The following is a 24,192-nucleotide window of genomic DNA, read 5'->3' on the forward strand; positions in this document are numbered from 1 at the left end:
TTCTGAATGCGGGGCTTGAAATCCCCGCTTCCAGAAAGCTAATACACACGCCGGCAGCCATGACATCATTGAATGGCTGTGATTGGCTAAAGCACACGTGGCTTCAGCCAATCACACTATTCAATGACATCATTGAATGGCTGTGATTGGCTGAAGGCGCACGTGTTAGCAATCACACCCATTCAATGATGTCATTGAATAGTGTGATTGGCTGAAGCCACGTGTGCTTTAGCCAATCACAGCCATTCAATGATGTCATGGCTGCCGGCGTGTGTATTAGCTTTCTGGAAGCGGGGATTTCAAGCCCCGCATTCAGAAAGCTATGCTGCGCCGGGGACGAGGAGCGAGCGACATCCTGCCGGAGCGAGCGACATCCTGCCGGAGCGCGACAGAACGCCGTGGGAGGTGAGTAATGAATTTTTTTTTTTTTCTCCACTGTATACCGGCGTATAAGGTGACAGTTGGGGGGTCGTCTTATACGCCCCGTCGCCTTATACGCCGGTATATACGGTATGTATTAATCCTAATGTGAACAGTCCCTAACTTTATTCATCTTCAAGTCACACAAGTGTTCACTTCTCTGCCCATCTCTCAAGTCTGACACGTCTGGAGTGGGATGGGCAGGGCAGGCTGTGGAAGATGCAACTGCCAATACTGTTCAGGGTTGGGGTTGGGGGGGGGGGAGGAGTCTGGTCCCAAGCACTTCTGTCTCATCATCCACCACCAGTGCACCTAGTTAAAAGGGTTGTCAAAGTTGTTTTTTTTCTTACGAAATCATGCAGCATCATAACAAACAGGCATATACTCTCCCAGGCTGTCCACTGTGCCCCGTGCCACTGCTCCGTGTCTGCCATGTGATATCACATTTACAGGCTGCAGCAGCTGGTTTATGTGATGTCACCGTCTGCTGCAATCAATGACATAGCTCAGCGCTCGATCACTGACTACATATGACTGTTTGTTGTTTCTCATGATCCTGCATGGGGTACATATTTGTGCAAGAAACTATTTTAAGTTGCGCCGTCAGTGCAGCCAAAGCCACAGAGTAGCATAAGGCATTTTAAAGGGCCCCTCTGGTGATTCTTTAAAATTCATTTGGCATGCACATATCCCTCCAGTATATATAAGTGGGCTAGTGTTACCTTGGTTAGTCATTTCCTTCTGTCTGAAACACCCAGCCGCTTTTATCTCAGATAGTTATGTGATCTCAGTTCTGACCAGCTAAGATCTTCTTGAGGTTTATGGATTGATTTTCTAGTCAATTTCTCAGTTTGTCTCATTCTGTTACATAGATCTACCACTGAAACTGTGTTGAGGGGGAGACAGACACTCCCGACCACACAGCTCCTGTCACACAGTTTTAATAGAGGAGATCACAGCTCATCCTCCTGATTGTATACTTATGGTCTGTGGATTTTTACAGAAGGTATTAATAATGAAACTGTTATAATAGAATCGCATAACCTTAGCTAATGCTGGGCTTATTGCATCATGGGATAGATGTGAAACTGAAAGTAAAAAATCTTACCATTAACATGGTGCCTGATAAGCATCAGAAAAGGGCTGTACTGCATGGAAGTAACTGGAATACACAGAGGAGGCTTCCAGAGTGTGACAGGCAATCAGGAGCAGGGATGGAAAAATGTGTTTTTGCCGAAGCAGTCCTTTAAAAAATGTAGGAGTTGTGAGGGGGCACTTTTAACCGTGAAACTTCTCCCTTGTGTATTCTCCTGATTTCAATCTTATAGGATGTTGCATAGGAGACCCTCACCTACTGGGAGAATGGGGATCCCATGTTCCAATCGTGTATGGCTGTTGTCCTCATAGTCTTTAAAAGAGAGGGAAGTGCACTAGTCTAGTCTATGAGAGTTATGGAAAGAGTTGACTATTTTATTTTGCCCTGTTTTGGGTCTTCAGACATTTGCCAGAGCCGACACTGTCTTCAAAGAAGACATCTGTGCATTACACAGAGTTGAGTTATTCAAAGGGTACCATTTGATGCTTAATTTCCCCTGTGGTGGTGCTGCAGGGAAATTGAAAACTCATTGCCAGATTCCTCCAGATGCCAGATCAGTTTATAGTCAGAGAACCCTTCTAAAAAAAGGGAATTGTCCGCAGCAGGCAACTCCTTTAATTATGGTATCCAGAAAAAATAGGAACAAATGGCCACATTCTTCTTTTAATCCGGCTGTTAGTCATGAAACAGGTTTTTATTTTTGAGCAGCTCGAGCCTCGATTTATTAGATATTGAACATTTCCGTTAAAATAATAGCCCTATTTTGCAGGCCTCTGTCGAATTACATCTAGTTATTTAGAAAGAGCTTTCTGAAAACAGCTGCGGCGCTTGTTCAATTTCCAATAATAACACAAAGCCGTGAGCCCGGTAATCTCTAGTGCTACAATTATTTGGCAAACAACGTAATCTTGATGAATAATGTATTTTTCCGTTCAACTTTCTTTTCAGGGACCTTAGAATCCTTTCTAATATATAAAAGCTGAAAAGCTGAACGTCTTCCTGCATGTCTTCTAAGGGCTAAGATGGTCTTTTATGTCGAGCTCTGATTCCTCTGTGATTAGCTGGGATTTTAAAGTGAACTCGAGATGTTGAAAGTGTGGACTTTGTACTTTATACAGTTAGCTATCTGTAATACATTATGAAAACAGAGTGTAGAAAAATGCAGGAGCCTGAACCTTCTCAAGAGCCAAAAATAACAGCTGTGTGGTCAACCAGCAGCAGAAGGAGATGGATCGTAACCCTTTGCAATCCAATTTTGGATTCAGAGTTTCCTAGGGGGCTTTCTCTTTCTGCCATTATACAATGGCGCCATCTGCTGGCTAGAGCCAGTACTGCAGTTAGGGACATGCTGGAGAGGCCCCCTGACAACAGAGCAGCCAGTAATATACAGTAAGAATACCCTGCCGGACGTCTTCCGACATTGGAGCTGTACAGGCTTCAATCAGAATGTCTTCACACGTCAGACAAAGGATTGGAAAGGGTTAAGAAACTGCAGCACAAATACATCCTCTACATTTGTACATACTGTCCTTTACCACCCCAAGGTGCTAACTGTGTTAGAGGAGTCATAAAAATAGCTTGTAATGGCAGCCTGTGATTTTTAGGTGAAAAACCATGGATAACGTCTTCTACTGTACTCCTAAACTCGACTTGTACATGTACACTATCCAACTAAAAGTAATTGGACAACTGAACAAGAATCAAAAGTAGTATTTTTTTGCATGTGTTAATACGTAGTGAGGCTCCCTTGGCCCTAATGACATCGGATACTCTCCCCGGCATGCTTTCTACTAATGTCTGATACACCTCAAGAGGTATTTCCCTCCATTCATCCTGCAAACATCTGGCGAGTTTTCACAAAGAAGATGCATTGGACATCTACTTCTGTTGCAAGGAGAGTTGTCATTGGACAATTGAGCAGTTGAAGTATAGTGATGAATCACACTACTCCATCTTCAAATCAGGTGGACATGCTTTGGTGTGGAGGATCCTGCGCAACACCTTTTACCTGAGTGGGATGTGTCAACAGTTAAATACGGTGGAGGTTCCATTATGGTCTGGAGATGTTTTTGGTGGCATGGTCTCGGTTTGTTGGCTATAGTGACAAGAACCATGAACAAGGAGGTGTACCATGACATTCGAGACAATAATGTGCTGCCAACAATGTGGTAATACTCTGCAAATAGTCAACAATTCTTCATCAAGACAGTGCGCCTTGTTACTAATCCAATGATATTTAACATTCAATTGAGGATCTGAACCCTACCGAACATCTTTAGGATGAACCGGAACGTCGGGTCAGGAAATATGAACAGAGTTCATCTTCTGTGAGTGAACTGACCAGATGTTTGCAGGATGAATGGAGGGAAATACCAGCTGAAGTGTATCAGATGTTAGTAGAACGTATGCCATGGAGAGTATCTGATGTCATTCGGGCCAAAGGAGCCCTTTAAGTATTAACATATGGAAATAAATACTACTTTTGATTCTTGCTCAGGTGTCCAATTACTTTTAGTAGGATAGTGTATGATTGTTATTTCTTCTAACAGCATTTCGGCTCAGTTCTGGTTTACAACTGGAAGCCATATAACTTCTTCAGTTTATCACATCCCTGGCAGACATACGTACACTGGAATATAAGAGATTGCTGCAGTGGTTCTCACTGCTGGACTTCTCCCTCTTATTGTTACAGATAATGTTTATTCAGCAGTTTCTATACTGTAAGATGTTCCAAGGTGGCTATAAGACTGGATATAATCCTGATTGTACTCTGCTGAATGCAGCCTTCTTCCTCTCGGATGATAAAATTCTCAGTGTATAGGGCATTCATATTAATTCCAAATTAGATATAATAGACAGAATAGAGATTAATATCACATTAGGAACAACAATAGAATACATATCATACATATCATATACCTGGTGGTGTTTTGGAACCGGCCTTTGCTGTCAGACCTCGAGCCTGAATAATTTCCACTTCAAGTTGTCCATTCCTCTCCAGAAGACCAACTTCAACGTCCCCTAAAGTAAAGGAATAAAACATTTATATACAATTTGATGTATTAAAGAGGTTATTTGGGACCTGGGCCGGCATCCGGTAAACTCAAGCCGGTGATGGAATCAATCCGGTCCTCATTCTTTGAAATCAATTGTATCAATATCGCAAAGACATGGATACAATTGACTATGACAGTAGCACTACAGGAAGCGGAGTACTTATTGCTCCACCGTTCTCTGTCACCACCTGCATTGTTTCGCTAGGTTCTGGCCAGAAGAGGCCAAAGCAGAAGATGGTTTGACGGGATTGAGCAGCAGAATCCACATGTGACCGATGAAAGTGATGCCAAAGGGCAAAGATGAGGTTGTAGTGCTTGCCAGAGCACCATGGTTCCTTCAAACAGCTGATCGTGGGTTGCTGAGAGTTGGATCCCTACCAATTTGATATTGATTCTAAGGAAATGTTATCAATATTCAAGTCTGGGGTAACTCGTTTAATGTAGATCCTCCACTGACTGCTATGTCTATTCATACTTAGTTATCCATTATTCGAAGAGGAGCTACGAAGTACTCAAGATTGTTCTGGGACCTGAATGTGATGCAGCCCTTGGTAGGTGGATTATGGTTCATATAGAATGTGAAAGCAATCTTAGTTTCTGACTATGATGAATGAGGGTAGAGCGCTCACTAGAAGGATACTGGAGAATATAATGAGTAGGTAGTCCTGATGTCCAAACGAATATTCATAGGTGTTGTAGACAATCTCATGAGAGAGAGCGGCTAGAGGAAAGCTCCGATCATGTGCATGAAGGTTTACTCTTATTCTAAGGTGTGAGCGCTGAGGTTTTTTTCTTTTCTTTTATTTAGTTTCTGACTATGGGTATGGTTGGGTAAGAGTTGGTGGAAACTGATCTGCAAGCTGTTAAAGCTTCTATGATTCATGCTCATCCAGTAGAGCAGGACATATTGATGTTACGCAGTGTACATGTTCTGGTCAACTGAATGTTCAAGTAGAGCCTCATGTGGCAGTCCTAAGCTCTCGCTCATGACCTGAAGGTTGTGAGTTCAATCCCCGAATGGTTCAGGTAGTCGGCTCAAGGTTGACTCAGCCCTCCATCCTTCCAAGGTCGGTAAAATGAGTACCCAGCTTGGTGGGAGGGTAATGAATAAAATTGACTCAAAGCTGTGGAATAAGTTGGCGCTATACAAATAACAAGATATTTTTTTAAGTAGCTTATCCTTTATAAGAAACTATTGGACAATACAAAAATGAGAATTGTCAGCAGTTGTAGTCTGATTACTGTCACTTACCCATGGATGTGGTTGCTAGTGTCTGACGACCAACAAACTGCGCTGGACCCATGCCAGAAAGGAAGTCACTAAACTGTCCATCAGATGCCAGGCACATTCCACTGTAGTTCAAGCTGCAGGTCATAACATAGAAAACCATCAGCGACAGGATTCATATAAGCTGCACAATCTGCTCTACATTCCTTTGCAGCATTGTATGAACTGGGCTTCAAACCGAGGAACTCTGAATCCATCAATGAAAAAGGAACCACTTGAAAACCACGGAGTGGGGTAAAATAGATGCAGCACATGAAGAGAGCAGAGAGACAGTATAAGGTCATCCAGTTGCTAATCTCTATTCTCATAGCACATTAAGAGGACATTCACAAGTATAGATATGTTGCGGAAATTTCTGAAAATCAGTTCCATTCATTCCTATGGAGATGTCCTGGGGCAAGCACATAGATTTCTGCAAGCCCCAATCAGATCAATGGAACAGTTGCAGTAATTTCGGCAACAAATCTTCTGTGACGGTGCATATACTGTCTGACCCCCGTCCCAGGCCTCAGTAGCAAAGCCAGACTCCTACTCTACACTGATGAAGGGCAAATACCCTGAAACAGCTGTCTGTACATGGAGTCTGGCTTTGCTTTTAATTGCCAGTCATTGTTACAAGGCTTGCATAAAGAGTCTAACTTTGGCTTGAAGGAATGCTGCCTTCCAATAGGTGGCACTGTGGAGGTATTATTCCATCCCCCTTATGTGCATATACTGTGAGGCTGGATTCATACAAAGCATTTTGCAGCACCTTTCTCTACACTTTACATCTGCTGTCTTGTTCAAAATGCTGTATACTCTGGATATGGCATTTTTATGGTGTTTTTCCCCCGAAGGCTTCCTTTTAGTACTTGAAAAACTCAAGTGAAATTACATGGTTTAAATGTTGGGCAAAACTTTTTGATGGCTTGTAAAAAAGTGTGATTTTTTTAAAACTAGAACTTGCCGTTTTTAGAGGCTTTTTTATTCATACATTTTTATATGTGCTTTTTTTCTGGCATGTTTCTTTCCTGTAGAGAAGCCTTTGAAAAAAACGGAAGAAAAAAATGGCTAATCTGCTGCCTGCTTTGATTGTACAGCAACCCGACTGACCCTAAAAACGCACCACAAGTGAAAAAAAAGGCACCAAAAAATCCCTCTTTGTGTAGTGCATTTCATATTTCAGCGTTGACCTACAGCTGGAAAATTGCGCAAAAACACGCAGAAGAATATCCCTGAAAGTGTGGCATTTTTTAGAAAATAAATGTAAAAAAAATACAATTTATCATCTAGGTAAAAAGGGTTAAAAAAAAAGCTTGAAACTCAGCAAACTTATAAGTGTTTTAAAATGCTGCTAAAACACTGTGTGAAGGAGACCTATGGCTCCACGACTGCGGACTACAAATGTCATATCAGCAAAGCGAACCATTTCTGGAATATGGATCATCATCTGCTATTAACAGTCTAACGAAACAGGAGCAAATTATCATTAGAAGTCCATTAAGGAAGATGAGCCCTGTCCAAACAATCTGTTCGATAGGAGGTCAGTGCTATGTCATGATATAGAATACGTCTTCTTGAATATGTTAAACAGAACCAATCTAATCAGAAAATTAAATATTTTGTTGCCATTTTTCTGCAAAAACTTTCAGTTTTTAATGTTTTCACAACTAGTAATATAAAAATCAGTAAATATTGCACTTTTCATATTAACATCTAGATGGCAGTATAACAGCTAAGCACTTGCTAACTGTATCTCACTTTCCAGCTTGCTGGAAGAACGAAGGTTATCAGCAGGGTTGTCTCACTATGCATACTATAGTAGGCAGTTACAAATGAAACCAAATGAAATTCCACTTATTTTATATTTTCCTGAATGTAGTTTTTTTAAGGCATGGGCTGTAAAGTAATATTACACATAGTGATCATCACACTGTGTCATTATGGTAGATCACAGGGTGATATCATGCTTATTAAACGCTATAGTGAACTAACGGGAAGGAACACGATATTAACTGTGTTGTAGTTGAAAATAATCCAATTGCAGTTCTATAAAAGGGGATGTAGAAATGCTATCTCATGCAACCTCCATAGGCCACAGCATTGTATTGTGTGATTCTTGGTATGCATGAGATCACTGTGGTGCGCCAGTCCTACAAGATCTGGACTGCTGTGATCTGATTCTTCTCAATGGTTACATTGCTTTCAGATGTTGGCAGGATTAACCCTATGTCACACTGTGCTGTTTCTCTGTGCATACCGTGTTTGCCCAAAAATAAGATATACCTATAAAATAAGCCCTATTCTGATTTTCCGTGGGAAGGGTGTGGAAAGATGGGGCTTGAAATATAAGCCCTACCCCATAAATAAGCCCAGCTACACTACATAAAAAAATTGCATGTGATTGACTGTGATTACTTCACTGAGCACCGCACTGATTGGCTGAGCGTGGCGCTCGAGAACCAATTAGAGCAATAGCTTGGAGGTGGGGTTTTCAACGAGAACTGCACAGAAGCCTGTTGAAACTGCGGGGACCAGTGGGAGGGACCCAGATGGCTCCTGATAGGTAAGTCTTATAAGACATTCCCCCAAAATAAGATCCTGTGCCTCTTTTGGGGCAAAAAATTAATATAAGACAGGGTCTTATTTTCGGGGAAACATGGTAGTAACTTTACTGTAGTAGTCATGAGTGCGGCTAGGGCAACAGAGAGATTTGATCGTATGACATGAAGATCTTAGGGCTCTGTCACACAAGCATATATCGGCCACCATTTTCACGGCCGGCCGATATACGCTACGATGTGATGCATTGGATTCCAATGCATCACATCACATGGCCGTATTGTCGCGGTGTAAAAGCACCCAGCTGGGCGATTTTACGTCAACCGAAAAGATAGTACTGGAATACATTGGCCACTGCATGGGTTTCTATGTGAGCCAATGACAGCGGCCGGAGAAGGGAGGTGGGAGGGAGTTTAGCAGCGTGACTGCTAAACTCCCTCTTCTCTCCTCCTCTCTCCTCCCCTCCGGCTGTTTGCAATGGAGGGGTCAAGGCGGAGCTGAGCACTGCCCCATCCCGCCTCCTGCCATTGCTGGCTGCGGACAAGCACAGAGGGGGCAGGAGCTTAGCTCTGCCCCCATCCCACCCCCTCCTATTGCAAACAGCCAGAGGGGAGGAGAGAGGAGGTGAGCCTGCAAGGGGGAGGAAAGGGCAACGGCATGCCGGGCCCATGCCGTCTGAACGGGTGCACAAATGTTAGATTTTTGCGCCCATTTGTGTGTTTTTACGGCGCTGGCGGGCGCACATAAAAACGCCTATGGCCGTGTGAAAGAGGCCTTACATTGAAATCTATGATTGAAAAATCGCACGCATCTTGCAACCAAAATCCAACTCAGTTGAATTTTCCACGACTGTCGTGGTCTATGATCTTCACGCCGTGTGATGCTGTGTACCCCCTAGCCTTATCAATATATCTGTACAAATACATAAAATATGTATCACTCAGACTGAGCACCATGAAGGTCTTTTGCCACATAAATGCCATTTTCGTGGTCAGTGCTTCAGAACTGCGCCAAGTGCGACTTATTAACTTTTTACGCCACTTTTCTAGATGCCTCGTTGAGGAATCTGGCGCGTTCTCCACAGGGAAGAGATACTGCCCCCTTGTTCCTACGGTCCCCCTGTATTAACAAATATCCCCCAATGTTCATTACACACCACAATTGCATTCTGTCTTCGCAAGCATATTTACGGTTCAAAGATGCCAGTTTTTTAGGACTTAAAAGCCCTAATGAGTTTAATTAAGAAAGATCTTTGCATCATTAAAATGAAGGTAAAACACGATCATGCTTCCCTATGGTCTGTAATTTAATTTGTATAGACGTACAGAACAAGAAAGTGCATCATTCGTAACAATTAGCGAAACGGAAAAATAAAATCAGCTGATGCAATTAGATGAAAGTTCAGCGGCACGATTTGCTGCGGCAGCCCTTTTTTCTCAGACTATTGTTTGGAACAACTTCTAAATATTAGATGGACTTAATTTTCATCTATTCTGCAAGTAAAAAAGCTGCGACCAGTCGTTGGATGATTAATTAGCTTTACTTTGTTGTAAAACTTGAGCTAAAATATTTGTTATGGTTGATTACAAACTATATTGGACGGAAATTGTAGTACACGAAGGAAAGCTCTTCTGGCCTCCAATTATAGGAAGCCTTTGATTAGGAAATCTAGCAGTATGGTGTAAATAGTTGCCAATGGGATGGATGTGACCCACTAAAGGAATGCGATAATTGCTCTATTTATCCCTGCATGATAAAAGGAGCATTGAATCAGATAAGGCAGAAAATCCCATCAATGCAGTCCAGGAGTTATAAGACCGTTATTCCAGGGCTGCAATGAGGATCATTCCAGGACCCGTTTATTTGAAACACCGGTAGGGGGTCACACTTCACCAATGCCATCTTTTGAACTGACTGATTGAAATGTCTTCAAGGGGTTACTGGGGAGGGAGGAACTTACTGTGTTCAGTTCAGATCCAGTAGAGCTGACACCTATGCTTTTGGTCCAGTTCCAGCACTGGGTCATGGGACATGGACCTCTCATCATCATAGGGGGCTGACTGGCACATTTCAATAAGTAAGCCAACTCTCTTCTCTGTCATTGCCCTGCAATGATGTCAACACCAATGAGAGGTCCATACCATGTGACCCAGTGTTGGCATTGGACTGAAGTAGAGATGCAGCATCTTGGGTACGTTTCTCCCTTTGTGGATAACCCTTTTCAGATTTTATCATTCGTTCCTCTTTGAAGAACTTGAAAATTTCTCAATATTAAGTGAGTCAGACCACCAGAGACTCCATTGATCTCACACTGATGACCTGTCAATAGTAAAGCACAGATCTGGGAAACCTCTTTAATCAGGAATGAATTGTAGACCTATTTCATGAAAACTAAAATGTGTATGAGGGTGGACATTCACTAGAAGCATTTCTTCGGCCCCATAGGAGACTTCACCCAGAACCAAGTTACAACCCTAGTGTGGACCTTGCATTCCAGTCCAGTCTTAATCTACATGAAAACCATCTACACTATCTTGCCACATATATTTGAATACCCCTATTAGTAGAATGGACCGTGTCTTATTAGCATGTCACGTATCCTAAACCATGCTACATAAGATGCAGACCCTTGGAGGTGTCGGCCATAGTTTGTGACGGGAACTACATGCTATTGCATATACGGGTTATGCTGATGTACTCAAGTTGTCCATCACGAAGCGCAATGCAAAGGCCAATCTACAATGGGGCAAGGAGCGTCGTCATTGGACAATTGAGCAATAGAACTTTCTATGGAGTAACACTATTCCATCTTCAGATCAGATGGAGGTACCTGGGTATGGAGGATGGTTGGGGAACACCTTTGCCTGAGTGTGTTGTGTTGACAGTTGAGTACAGTGGAGGTTCTGTTATGGTTTAGGGATGTTTTACGTGGCATGATCTTGGTTCATAGGTTGTAGTGACAAGGACCATGAACATGGAGGTGCACATTGATACTCTAGACAAGGATGTGCTGCTGATAATATGATAATGGGAATGGTTAGTAATACTTCCAAACAGACAATGTGCCTTATCACAAATCCAACACTACTTTACATTGGTTTGAGAATGTGGATGTTCCATGTGAACCTACTGAACATCTTTGGGACGAACTGGAATGTTGGATCAGGAAAAATGAACAGCAACCATCTTTTGTGAGAGAACTGTAGGATGAATGGAGGGAAATACCAGCTGAAGTATATTTGTTGTTAGTAGAAAGTATGCCACGGAGAGTTTCTGATGTCGTCAAGGCCACAGGAGCCCTACTAAGTATTACCATATGGAAATAAATACTACTTTTCATTCTTGCTCAGGTATCCAATTACTTTTCACTGGATAATGTACCTAATTTACAGTACTCCCGGATTGTAATTCTATACAAACACACTGTTAGTTTTTATATGAGACTGCTATAACATTATGTATACCGCTATAGGAGCGGCACAGACAAATGCACATCACCGAGCGGCACATACATCACCAACATAGATTAATAGGTGTAACAAACTGGAGAAAGAGGAATGATTCATGCAGGCTATACAGTTTATAGCTTTAGAATTCTAGTTCTGGGAATATGGCGGACGTTGATACATGATGATGATGAAGATGATCATACAGATAGAAAGCTATAAAAATCCATCATGAAGCATACACAGGAAAGGTGCCCAGCTGAATCACATTACTCCATCTAAAAAGAAGAGTTTCCATAGCAGAATGGAAAGATTATTCAAGGACAAGCGAGAACATGAGAGATTCCGGATCTGAAGATACATTTTTCAGGCTGTTCTTCAATAGGTTTTCTGCCTTACAAGCAACATTGAAGACATGGCAGGCAGTTGTATGTATGGTGCCTTATGGAGGAGCTGCCTTGAACTTTGGGCTAGAGTGAATATATATACCCGTATATATAGTTTATAATAGCTGCCATTCAAAGTACTTTGAGATTTGGCATTGTGTAGTACCTTTCTAATAATCTAGAATGATTTGGGCTGGAGTAGACCAGGGATACGGAATTTGCTGTCTCTACATCCAGATGCCATCTGACCGGACGCTACAACCACATTTTTTTTTTAAACTCGTCTTTTTATTAAACAGTATGCATCACATACAATAACAGTTAAGTTAACTGTGTATACATCAGAAAGCTCTTTGGCATTGGCATTCAGTACTCAAATACGTTACATTTCTTCTGTGTTTATCAGATGTATATTAACACATGCATTTAGGGCTCATGTCCACGGGCAAAATGTGATTTAAAATCCGCAGCGGATCTCCCGCGCGCGGATCCGCACCCCATAGGGATGCATTGACCACCCGCGGGTAGATAAATACCCGCGGATCGTCAATAAAAGTGATTTTAAAAAAAATGGAGCATGAAAAAATCTGGACCATGCTCCATTTTCATGCGGGTCTCCCGCGGGGACGGCTCCCGCGGGCTTCTATTGAAGCCTATGGAAGCCGTCCGGATCCGCGGGAGAACTAAAATAGGAATTAAAAGCATTTACTCACCCGCAGCGGGCCGCGAAGCTCTGCTCTTCCTCACGGCCGCATCTCCCTTGCTTCGGCTCGGCGGATGTGCCCGGCGCATGCGCGCGGCACGTCGACGACGTGCCGGCGACGTGCCGCCGGCGTCAGGAATTCATCCGCCGGCCGAAAATGTAGAATCTGCAGCGGATCTGATTTTCCCCGTGGACATGAGGCCTTATAGGATTAATGACAATATTTCTTGTTTTACATGTCGAGCCTGGGTGTGGTTCGTCTTAATAAATTTTGAAACATTTCCTGTGTAATGTTTGTGTTTGTTGACCCACACCAGATCCCCCAAACCTTGTCAAATTTTTCAGGATATTTTCTGTTTTTGTAGACTATTTTTTCGTATGGCAGGATAGTATTAATAATGCTCTGCCATTTTGTAACTGTCGGGGGGCGCCTGTCCATCCATCGTAGTGCTATAACTTTACGGGCATAAAATAGTACTTTGGTAAGAAATATTTTATCATAGTGCTGCCACTGTTCCTCGTCCATGACCCCCAGCAGACACATCGCTGGATCCAGTGGTATTGGTATTCCCATCAGTTGGGTTAGGAACTCTGTGATCTCCTCCCAGTACGTGTACACCATCGGGCAGTTCCATATTAGATGGTTGAAATTTGCGTTTGGTGCGCGGCAGCGATGGCACTGACTGGTAATTGACCTATTCATTTTATGGAGTCTACTCGGTGTTAGGTAGCATTGGTGTAGGATATATAATTGGGTTAGTTTGTTATTCGCAGCTGGCGAGACCCCGATGTATATAGCCATCGCGGTCTCCCAGTCCTCATTAGTCAGTGTTGGGATAAGTTCTTTCCATCACCGTCATCTGTGTGCCTTGGGTCCTGGAGTGCAGCAGGTGAGTATATAGTGCCGAGATTAGGCCCCTGGGACCTTGTGTGCGCTGTATACCTATTAATGGGTATGTTGAGAAGGGTCTCCTGGGCTCCGGGAATTGAGCCGTCAATGCGTGTCTGAGTTGTAGGTATCTAAAGAATCCTGTTCTAGGTACCTGGTATAGTTGTTGCAGTTGCTCAAAGGAGGCTAGTGTTCCATCTATGTATAAGTGTTCCAATGTGGTGATTCCTAAGTTTGACCAAAATTGTCTGTCTGGTAGGTTCAGTAAGTGCGGCAGCGCTCTGTTATTCCATAAGGGGGTCTCCAGGGGGGGTGTCTTCCCGCCTAGTTAGTTGCCTGCATGCCTTCCAGACATTTGTTGCGAGTCTGTGAATGGGCAGCATCTGTTTCGTCAACAGTCCTGGTGCCTCCAGGAGGATCCAAAGTGATGCCTCCGCGAGGAAGTACATCAGGTGGTGCTCGGAGTTCGGGAGAGGAGAGTCCGACAGCCAATGGCGTATATATCTGACCTGCCCTGCTAGGTAGTATATTTTAAAGTCCGGCAATGCCATGCTACAACCACATTTTAGTTCGTTATTGCATTGATTTTGGGTTTGACTATAATGAGGCTTAACCGGCTTCTATCCCACACAAAGTAGCGCAGCATGCTTTTTACTCTGGAATTTGTGCCCGATCTGCAATGGAGGGTCTGAAAGGAGCCTCCAATGAGGATGTAACCAGAGGATAAGTCAACGGGATCCCTTGGGATTCGTTACACAATGAGTATGTCATGGGTATACATCAGATTTACATTATTTAATAGGGTTAGGCCGGATTCACACGAGTGTATGCATAGTTGCGATGCATTTTTGTGCATCGGACGTTGCATATTTGTGTGCGCAAATGCATTTTTTACTGTACTATTTGCTAAAGATCAACTTGGGAAATTTTCATTGCACATGAACTGACTTGTGAAATACGTATTAACATGCATGGAATGCAGACTGTTGTAGGAGCTGATGCACGTTTTGGCACTGCCATAGGCGCAACTACGCTCACCGCTACGGAACATAGTTGCGCCTGATTGAGGGAAATTTCTTCTCACTCGCCGGCTTTTCAAACTCCATGACAGAGTGCAGGAAGATTGGTGCTGCCCGATCTTCCCTGCATGATGTATTCAGTACGTGTGGGGAAGATAGAGCAAGTCCTATCTTTTCTTGGCAGTAGTATTAACGGCCGATAAAAGAGCTAATGAAAATGGAACCAATGAAATCCATTGAAATCAGTGGATTCGTTTTGTCCCGTTATACTGCAAAACAAATCCATGTGTTTGTGCACTTAAACAGATGGGCGTTATTTCGTCCCGTTATGTGCCCATAATAAGCATAGCCTAAGCCACTTGCGTTGCTGATTTACACGGCATTTTTGCTGTTTTTTTGCGCGTTTTTCGCGCGTTTTTAGCGTGTTAATTTCGGAGCACAACATGAGGCGCTGCATTTTTGCAGCCCTCCATTGACAATCATGAGTGGATTAAGAGAAAAATAAGGAGACATATGCAACTGACAGTTCCTATGTGAAAAAACCCCATGAAACGGAAAAAAAACCCCAGATGGACAAGAACACATTCTATACTAATTGCTCTTGAGAAAAAACGCAAAATGCATTTTAGCATCGCAGGAAAAAAAAACGCAAGTGGGTAGGCACCCTAAGGGCGCCTACCCACTGGGGTTGCCGATTTTTGTGCGTGAAAAACGCAGCGTTTTTCGGGCCTTTTTCGTTAATTTCCATTGACAATCATGGGTGCATTAAGAGAAAAATAAGGAGACATATGCAACTGACAGTTCCTATGTGAAAAATTGCAACGAAACGAAAAAAAAACCCCAAATGGACAAAAACACATTCTATACTAATTGCTCTTCAGAAAAAACGCAAAACGCAATTTAGCATCGCAGGAAAGGAAACCCTAAGGCTGGATTTAGACGAACGTATATCGGCTGGGTTTTTCACGCCGAGCCGATATACGTCGTCTCTCTCTGCAGGGGGGAAGCCTGGAAGAGCCAGGAGCAGTGCTCTGAGCTCCCACCCCCTATCTGCCTCCTCTCCACCCCTCTGCACTATTTGCAATGGGGAGAGGCGGGACGGGGGCGGGGCTAATTCTCAGAACTTAGCCTAGCCCCTGCCACGCCTCCTTTCATTGCAAATAGTGCAGAGGGGCGGAGAGGAGGCAGAGAGGGGGCGGGAGCTCAGTTCCTGCTTCTGGCTCTTCCATCCTTCCCCCTTTCCCCTGCAGATGAGGACAACATATATTGGCTCGGCGTGAAAACCGAGCCGATATACGGTCATCTGAATCCACCCTAATAACAGGACGAAACAAAACCATTGATTTCAATGGCTTCCTTTCCACTAGCAATATTCTCGCCTATTAATACTACGCCCGAGAAAAGATAGGACTTGCCCTATCTTTCTCACACATGGTTATTACTACCGGTATGTGCAAGAAAGACATGTCAAGACCTATATTCCTGCTTTTTTTTTTGTCAAACTTGCATGTACTAGCACAATTTTTGAATGGTCCAAAAAAAAAAAAAAAAAAGAAAACCGTTCGTAAATGACATCAGTTGTTTTGACTCCAGTAAAACTTTCTCTATGTGCTGCTAGCTCGGCAGCAGCTGAATATGTTCCTGGATCTCTTTATAGCCTATGTATTAGGGCATAGACAAATAGTAACATAGTATGTAAGGCCGAATGAAGACAATGTCCATCTAGTTCAGCCTGTTTATCCTCCTATGTTGTTGATCCAGAGCAAGGCGAAAAAACCCAAGAGGCAGGAGCCAATGAGCCCATTTGGGGGAAAATTCCTTCCCGACTCCCTAATAGCAATCAGACTGTTCCCTGGATCAACCCCTAATAGTTCCTACCTGCCTGTATACCCGGATTAACAATTAAACTAAGATTTATATCCTGTAATATCCTTCCACTCTAGAAAGACATCAAGTCCCCTTTTAAACTCCTCTATGGATTTTACCATCACCACATCCTCAGGCAGAGAGTTCCACAGTCTCACTGCTCTTACAGTAAAGAACCCTTTTCTGTGTTGGCCATGAAACCTGCTTTCTTCTAGACGTAGCGGATGCCCTCTTGTTACCGTCACAGTCCTGGGTATAAACAGATCATGGGAGAGATCCTTGTATTGTCCCCTCATGTATTTATACATGGTTATTTGATCGCCCCTTAGCCGTCTTTTTTCCAGGGTAAATAATCCCAATTTTGATAGCCTCTCTGGGTATTCCAGTCCCGTCATTCCATGTATGAGTTTAGTTGCCCTTCTTTGAACCCGCTCAAGCACTGCTATGTCTTGACTGAGCACCGGTGTCGAGAACTGTACACAGTATTCCATGTGACAGGTGCCTTGTATAGTGGAAGAATAATGTCCTCATCCCTCGCCCCTATACCTCTTTTAATGCACCCCAAGACTTTATTAGCTTTTGCAGCAGCTGACTGGCAATGGTTACTCCAGTTTAATCTACAATCCACTAGTACCCTTTCCCTAGCAGTACCCCATTAAATGGGCGTGATTTAGTCCCATAACGGGACGCAACGAAACTTTTGATTTTAATGTTTTAGATTTCACCAGCAGTATTCTCGACCGTTAATAGTAAGAAAAGATAGGACTTGCTATGGCGCAGAGTTTGAACAGCCCAAGATGAAAAAAAAAGTCATGCACAACTACGCTTTGTAACTGCGAGAGTAGTTGCGCATACGGCCATGAGAAGCAGCCCTTAGACACAAATGTTTTCACCTAATCGGTGGCTGAAGCACTGATGGACACCAGCACCGCCACAAGTAGGGTTACTACAGAAAAGATCGCTACTGGCTTCTAGTGCTGAAGAAAAGAAGTATAAGTATATACAGGGATACGGAGTGATTCTCTCCCTAGGAAACCCAAACGTTCTTCAATAATTTTAGTTTTTGTCTGGTTCCCTGTGAACATTGATCTGTATTTACCTTCTATGTTGCCTGCAGCATCTGCTGAAAATAGCGCCTCCTGTACGTGAGTCTGCATATCGGCAAAGATATCTACTAGTGTGACATTGGTAATGGTAGTAACCTCCTGCCATATCACGTCTTTGAGGGCATCAATTGTTTGCTGCTTATTGCTCTATACATATTGATTTGTCCCAATTTTTCGGGGGCTGCCAGGTAATTCTGCCTATTGAGAGAGGCCTGTGGCCTATCTTAACAGAATGCCAGTAGAAATACCAAAGTATTGCAGTATATGCCATAAGCAATCAAATGATCGCATGTTCAAGTCCCCTAAGGGGACTAAAAAAAAGAAAAAATAATTGAAAAAAATGTCTTCACTATTGTAAAAAAATAAAGGATATTCTAAGTTTAAACCCGCCTATTCCTATATTTGTAATAAAAAAATAAAAACAAAAAAACCCCATAACATATTTGATATTGCCAAGTTCGTAAAAATCTGATCTATCAAAGTAATGCATTGATTTATCCTGCATGGTAAATGTTTTCAGAAAAGAAATACCAGAATTGTGCTTTTTTGTTTACCTCCTCATGGTCTCTAAGAAAAAATTTGATATTGTTGTAGTCGTATTGACCCATAGAATAAAGTTATCATGTAACTTTTACTGCAGTGTATACATCATAAAAAAGACCCATCCAAAAAGTTTTCATTGAAAGACTTTCAGTCTCGGTGCTGGAGGTGTTCTTTACACTATAGAACCATTTCCTTCTGCACAAAATGAAGCAGAGCAGTTTGGAGGTTTTTCTACATTTTTTAACTTTTTGCCTATATTCTAAACTATGAATAGTCAGCCTAAACACATCTACCATATAACCAAGCAGTAGCAATATACTGTCTATGTACTCTGCCATACTGACTGCAGGTACAGATAATACCCACCACACAGATCCAGGACGGGGGTTCACTGAAAAGAAGAGGAAAATTTGCAATGAAAGCCCCAAATGTCACTGTACAATTTCATCAATACACCTTCATCACGTTGACTGCTTCCAATTAGATTTTCTATGTCTTGTAGCCAAATGGCCTCTCCATCTCCCTCCAAGCGTGATTTTAATTTATCGTTAGGTCTACGCCATCAATAAAACCTATTTACGAAAGTGCTGTTTCAAAAGGAGTGCAATAAAATTACACACTCGGCACTTGACTGGCAACTATTAATTAGGAGGTTGGGCTGGCGGTAAACTTAGCAAAACACTTAGCAATGCTCAATGAGTGCAGGAGTGTCAAGTGTTGAACAGCAGGCTAAATACGACGGGTTCATCAGTATTACCATCTGGACCCATCGTGAATCCGCCTCCATTTACTGGTAATATATATCATGTACAGTAAAGCTTCTTGTCTTTATTATTATTATTATTATTATTAGCATATAGTTAGGAATAAGATAAGTTCCAAATATGACACTTTTATTTATCTGGTTTTGTACCAAACACATCAGCCCCCCGTCAATGAATAAATTGGGGGCTACAGTGTTTTTAATTAGATTGTCTGGATTAGAAAGCTCTCAGCAGGGGAGTTTTGCCTAAGAGACAACCTTTTTCTCTGAGCTGGCCAAGAAGCAGAGATTACAAAGGTGTTCTCTTTCTGGAGGACCCAGAGCTTTTGTCCATTACTCATTTCAGTGACAAATGTGTAATATTTAATATCCCCTGTGGAGGCGCTGCAGGAGAATCGAACACTTGCTATCTGGTTCTCTCCTGCAGACATCTTATTGATGGTGTTCCCAACAGCAGGACAACAGATATTGAGGCATATCTATCAATCAATTCTGGTGCACAAAAGTTGCAATTTTGCAGGTTTACACCAGGTTCTACAAAGGAGCAGACAAAAACAAGTGTAAGCACAACCTTGTAAGAAAAGTACAAATTTGTATAGTGTGTCAGCGCAACTTCTTCATTTTTACAGTATTAATCCAGAAATCCATGTGTTTCGGGGCTACACCGCCCCTTCCTCAGGATTGGTTGGGAACATACTTGATGCTCTTGATATGGGCAACAGATTCGGCGTGCGGTTTATCCATGAGTTTTATTCCAGTGAGAATTCAAGGATTGTGTCTTTATTGTACATCCTCCCCGGCTCGCAGGTGACGATCAGCCTTTTCAGCTTCTACTGGCTCAGGGTGCGGTAATGCCAGCAGTTGACCAGCCCTGCATTCTTATCAACCTTCTTGGACACCTTCACCAACCCATTGAGCTAGGGGATGGATCCTCCATCACCTGATTGCTTCAATCCTTTTTTTTTCTCTACTTTTTCAAAAACTGGACAGGGCCTAACATTATAGGGTGTGGCTGCACATGTCCCTTTACATTTACCATAATGTACACCAAAATCTTATGTACATTATAGCACAAACCTAGTCAAGCTGGCATAAGTTTCAGTCTGGTGCATGGAGGTTCCACCAGACGTGACCAGAGGTGTTAGCTTCTTAATACATTTGTCAAGCTGCTGTATGAAACGCCGGTCTAAGTAAATGTGCCTGATTGTTCAAAGCCGATCAATTCTTTAAAGAACTGTCTAAGTTGTTGAAAAACTTGGCTAAGGCTAGGTGCACACTAGTCATGAATGCAAGTTGCTCCCTAGAGACTCAGTCGTTACTTGCATCGGACACCTGTCCATGTGCTGTCCAATTTGGCGGTATATGGCACAAAATCACTGAGACCAGTCATTGGTTCCAGCAATCCTGTGAGTATATGGTCATATTACAGTTGAAACCATGTTAAACAGAAACTGGTGGGAAGGATCGGATAAGCAACGCTGAAGAAGCTTTGAATTTGGCTTGTAAGTTATACTTTTTTAAAAATTATTATTATTTTTTTAGATTCCACCCCCATCCGTAAGACCCTGGCATACCACCATATTTGGGGCTGTGTGCTGTCTGTCTTAATCCATTATGGCCCATGAGGCTATGCAGATGGATGATTTTTCACTCGAAGCGATGGGCTGCATAAAAAAACTCACAGCATGTCCTATTCCTGTCCATTTCACTGGTGAGAAATAGGACATACAGGTTAGTGTGCATCATCCAAGTATATTGCGCAGTATACGAACTGGTGTCCATGTGCTGTCCGATGTGAGTTGCGCCTGAGTTTCTTTGATACATCTTGCACTTAGAGTGGCTTCACACGAGCGTGTTTTTGTGCGTGCATACGCACGCACTAAAATACACATCTGTTAGAACCAATGAATTCCCTTGGTGTGTTCACATGTCTGTTCTTTACAGACGTGTGCCTGCAAAGATAGGACATGTGTGCACCATAGTGAATGCACACATTGCCTTCAATGGAGCCGCGACTGCTGCAGGTGGCTCCATTGAAGATAATGGTCTGCCAGCACTCCGTAATTGTTTGTCAGGGAAGAGCTTTAAATAAAAGCCCTTCCCTGAAAAACAAGGCAAAGTAGTGTTAAAAATAAAAAAAAAAACATACTCACCTTCCTTCCGCGTCTTCTCTGCACTCTCCCCGGCTCTGTAATGCAGTTCTTTGAGCAGGCGGGGATTTAAAATCCCCGCCTGCTGAAAGAGCTGCTTGTAAATGACTGAGGCGCTCAGCCAATCACATGCAGCTCTCGCCTGTCATTCATTCAGCAAAAGCTGCCTGTGATTGTCTGAGGTGCTGTGGTAGGGAATTTTTTATTCCCCGCAGGGATGAAGAATTCCTTCGCTGCATCTGTCACGTCTGTGACAGGTGCAGCAGGGAATTCTTTATTCCCCTCGGGGATGAAGAAAACATCTGCCGCATGTGGTAGATGTGTTCTTTATCCCCTCAGGGTACACAGCAGCGGCAGACAGGTAAGTATATATTTTTTTTTACACTAAAATGGTTGTTTTTCAAGGAAGAGCTTACATTTAAAGCTCTTCCCTGAAAAACAATTAAGGGGTGCCGGCAGACTATTGCCTTCAATGGAGCCACCGGCAGCAGCCACGGCTCCATTAAAGGCAATGCGCACCTACATACATGCGTGTTTTTGTGCGTACTGAGGTGCGCACATATGTACACACACGCTCACGTGAAAGCACCCTTATGGCTAGTATGCACCAAGCTGTAATCAAGTTTTTTAACAACTTGGACAAACCCTTTAACTTAGCAAGTTAAGTAAGTAGTGGCAATAAAAAAAAACATAGAAGGCCTAAATTCTCTGGGTCTTTTGAACCCATGAAAAGTAGGGTGCTAGTGATGAAGAGACCTTCTCTGAGTGAATGATCTGGCATGTGCCAAATATGTTCTCAGTACCCTATGCACAGTCATAACTAACAGAGATCCTGTCATTTGTCGTGCGTGGTGGTGAAGCTACGCAGGATACAGGCCATGATGCAGCAGACGGAGTGAAACAATATGCAAGATTTATTTTAGAATGCAAAAATAACAGTAGACAAAAGGATAATGATAGTTAAGCAATTGGTCTAAAGGCTGATTTACGCGCACCGATTATCGCTCAAAATTCATTCAAACGATGGCTTTTAAGCGATAATCATGCAGTGTAAATGCTCTTATCATTTGCTTTTCTGCCGAATGATGGATTTCATGTGAGCACGATATCCATCGTTCGTGATAGTAGGGACCGCACGCTGTGAGTCTCCGCAGAAGCGCTGATAACATTGTCTTCAACTGCGGACCCACGGAGGAACAATGGAACTGTATGCAGATAACAGAACACCTGCTGTTATATGCATACAGCGAAGGAAGCCTCATTTACATGCAAATGAAGCTAGTAAGCTACTAATGGGCATTAGTGCCCATTAGTAGCTTATGCAAAATTATCGCTCAAACTGTCAATCAAACTATCTTTTAAACAAATTTTTGAGCGATCATCTTTGCGTGTAAATGGGGCTTTATACTTTTGAGTTCCTTGGTTCTATCTATCGCTAGCTAAAATGTTGGAATAACAATGCTTTATGCAAAATACGTAAGAATAGTAAACCACTAACTAACAAGACCATATCAAAGAAATATAAATGGCTGGATATAGCGCAGAACTTCACTTTGGTGATAACTAGCCAATGCAGTCTTTTAGAAAAGCCAGTCCCTTTATACACGTACAATACAGACCACGACCGAGATTTGAACGCCAGAGATTTACACATTACTGTCCATAATATTAGTATTTCCTGGAGCAGGTCAGCTAACAACTATTCCTATCGGGGTGCACACCCAGCGGTTTTACTGAGGCCAGCCTCACTTACAAGTCATTGTCGACGAACTCTGATTTCCACACTTGCTGTAATCTGGTACTCTTTCAACAGTCCTACTCTTTCTCTGGCCTCCATACGGCTCCTCTCTTGATCAACCACCTCCTGTCTCAGTCCTCTGAGTCCCAGAGTTCTCTCTAGTCTAGCCACAGCTGCTTTAACGAGCTCACTCGCAGTCCCTGTGCTCCATGCAGACTTTTATGCTCTTGGTCTGCTGCAGTCTGGCAGCACCTCAAGCTCACTGCCCCACACTTTGCTATCTCCCTATGGTGCGACAAAAATTCTCCTTTTACATCAACCAATCAACACTCGTCCTCTGCTCATGCTCTGTTCTACTATGCCAGAATTTATAGCAAATTTTGGCGCATCTCCTGGTCTACCACCGTAGTAATGGTTTGGAGGAGTACAAAAACAACACAGTGGTGACACAGCGCGACGCACCAACAATAATTGAATAATTAGAACAATTAGGTAGGAATTTCTTTTTTAATTGGTCAAATAGACAACCAGTATTGCTAAACGCGTTTTGGGGAAAAGCCCTTTCATCAGTTCAGCTGGATTAGATACTAAAACAGTTGGAGACCTGAACAGAAAGAGGTCCAAACTGCCGAAGCAGACACTGGGATACCGGTGGAGGGTGCAGGGATCAAGGCTTAAGGAGTAATAGTTTAACCTTTTAGGGAGCCCCTTACAATTTGACAACGGTTCTTCCCTCGGCGTCCTGTTCAAACGAAGCTCCCAAGACTCTCTTGGTCGCGTTGAATAAAATACTCCAGCACATGAGGGTATACCGTGTTATTTGGAATATGATTGCTAGCCATGAATTGAGCACATATGACATTGGGCGTACGGCACTGAAAAGGCTTAATCACGTATATTGTACAAAAATGAGAAAAAAAATACTAATTGCCTTTATTTTGAGCATTACCGCCCCCCGCAGGCAGCTCTGCAGCACTAACCTTGTGCAATAACCTGGTATTTTAATGGCACATACACCGGCAGAGAATTTAGATTGTTTCTCCTGACCTGGTTATCTAATTTTAGTCTTGATCACTCAAGAACAAAACAGCTCTGCGAGCAGCGCCAGACGCAGAGGAGAATAAGACCGTGGAGATCTCGCGCTGCTGCTTGGTTTCCAATGTCTGAGATTTTTTTGCAGAG

General features: G+C 42.8%; 1 protein-coding gene across 2 annotated transcripts in view; it reads right to left on the minus strand.

Annotated features, from left to right (window-relative positions):
* The window catches only part of RIMS4 (regulating synaptic membrane exocytosis 4), a 167,122-nt gene that overhangs the window by 10,439 nt on the left and 132,491 nt on the right, over positions 1-24,192 (minus strand). For both annotated transcript variants that reach the window (XM_066586568.1, XM_066586569.1), the window contains 2 exons: positions 5,825-5,937; positions 4,436-4,537 (listed from right to left, as the gene is read on the minus strand). In XM_066586568.1, the coding sequence (XP_066442665.1) occupies positions 4,436-4,537; positions 5,825-5,937 (215 nt within the window). The remainder of the gene's footprint in view (positions 1-4,435; positions 4,538-5,824; positions 5,938-24,192) is intronic.

Source organism: Eleutherodactylus coqui, chromosome 13 (assembly GCF_035609145.1).
Source record: "Eleutherodactylus coqui strain aEleCoq1 chromosome 13, aEleCoq1.hap1, whole genome shotgun sequence".
Lineage (NCBI taxonomy): Eukaryota > Metazoa > Chordata > Amphibia > Anura > Eleutherodactylidae > Eleutherodactylus > Eleutherodactylus coqui.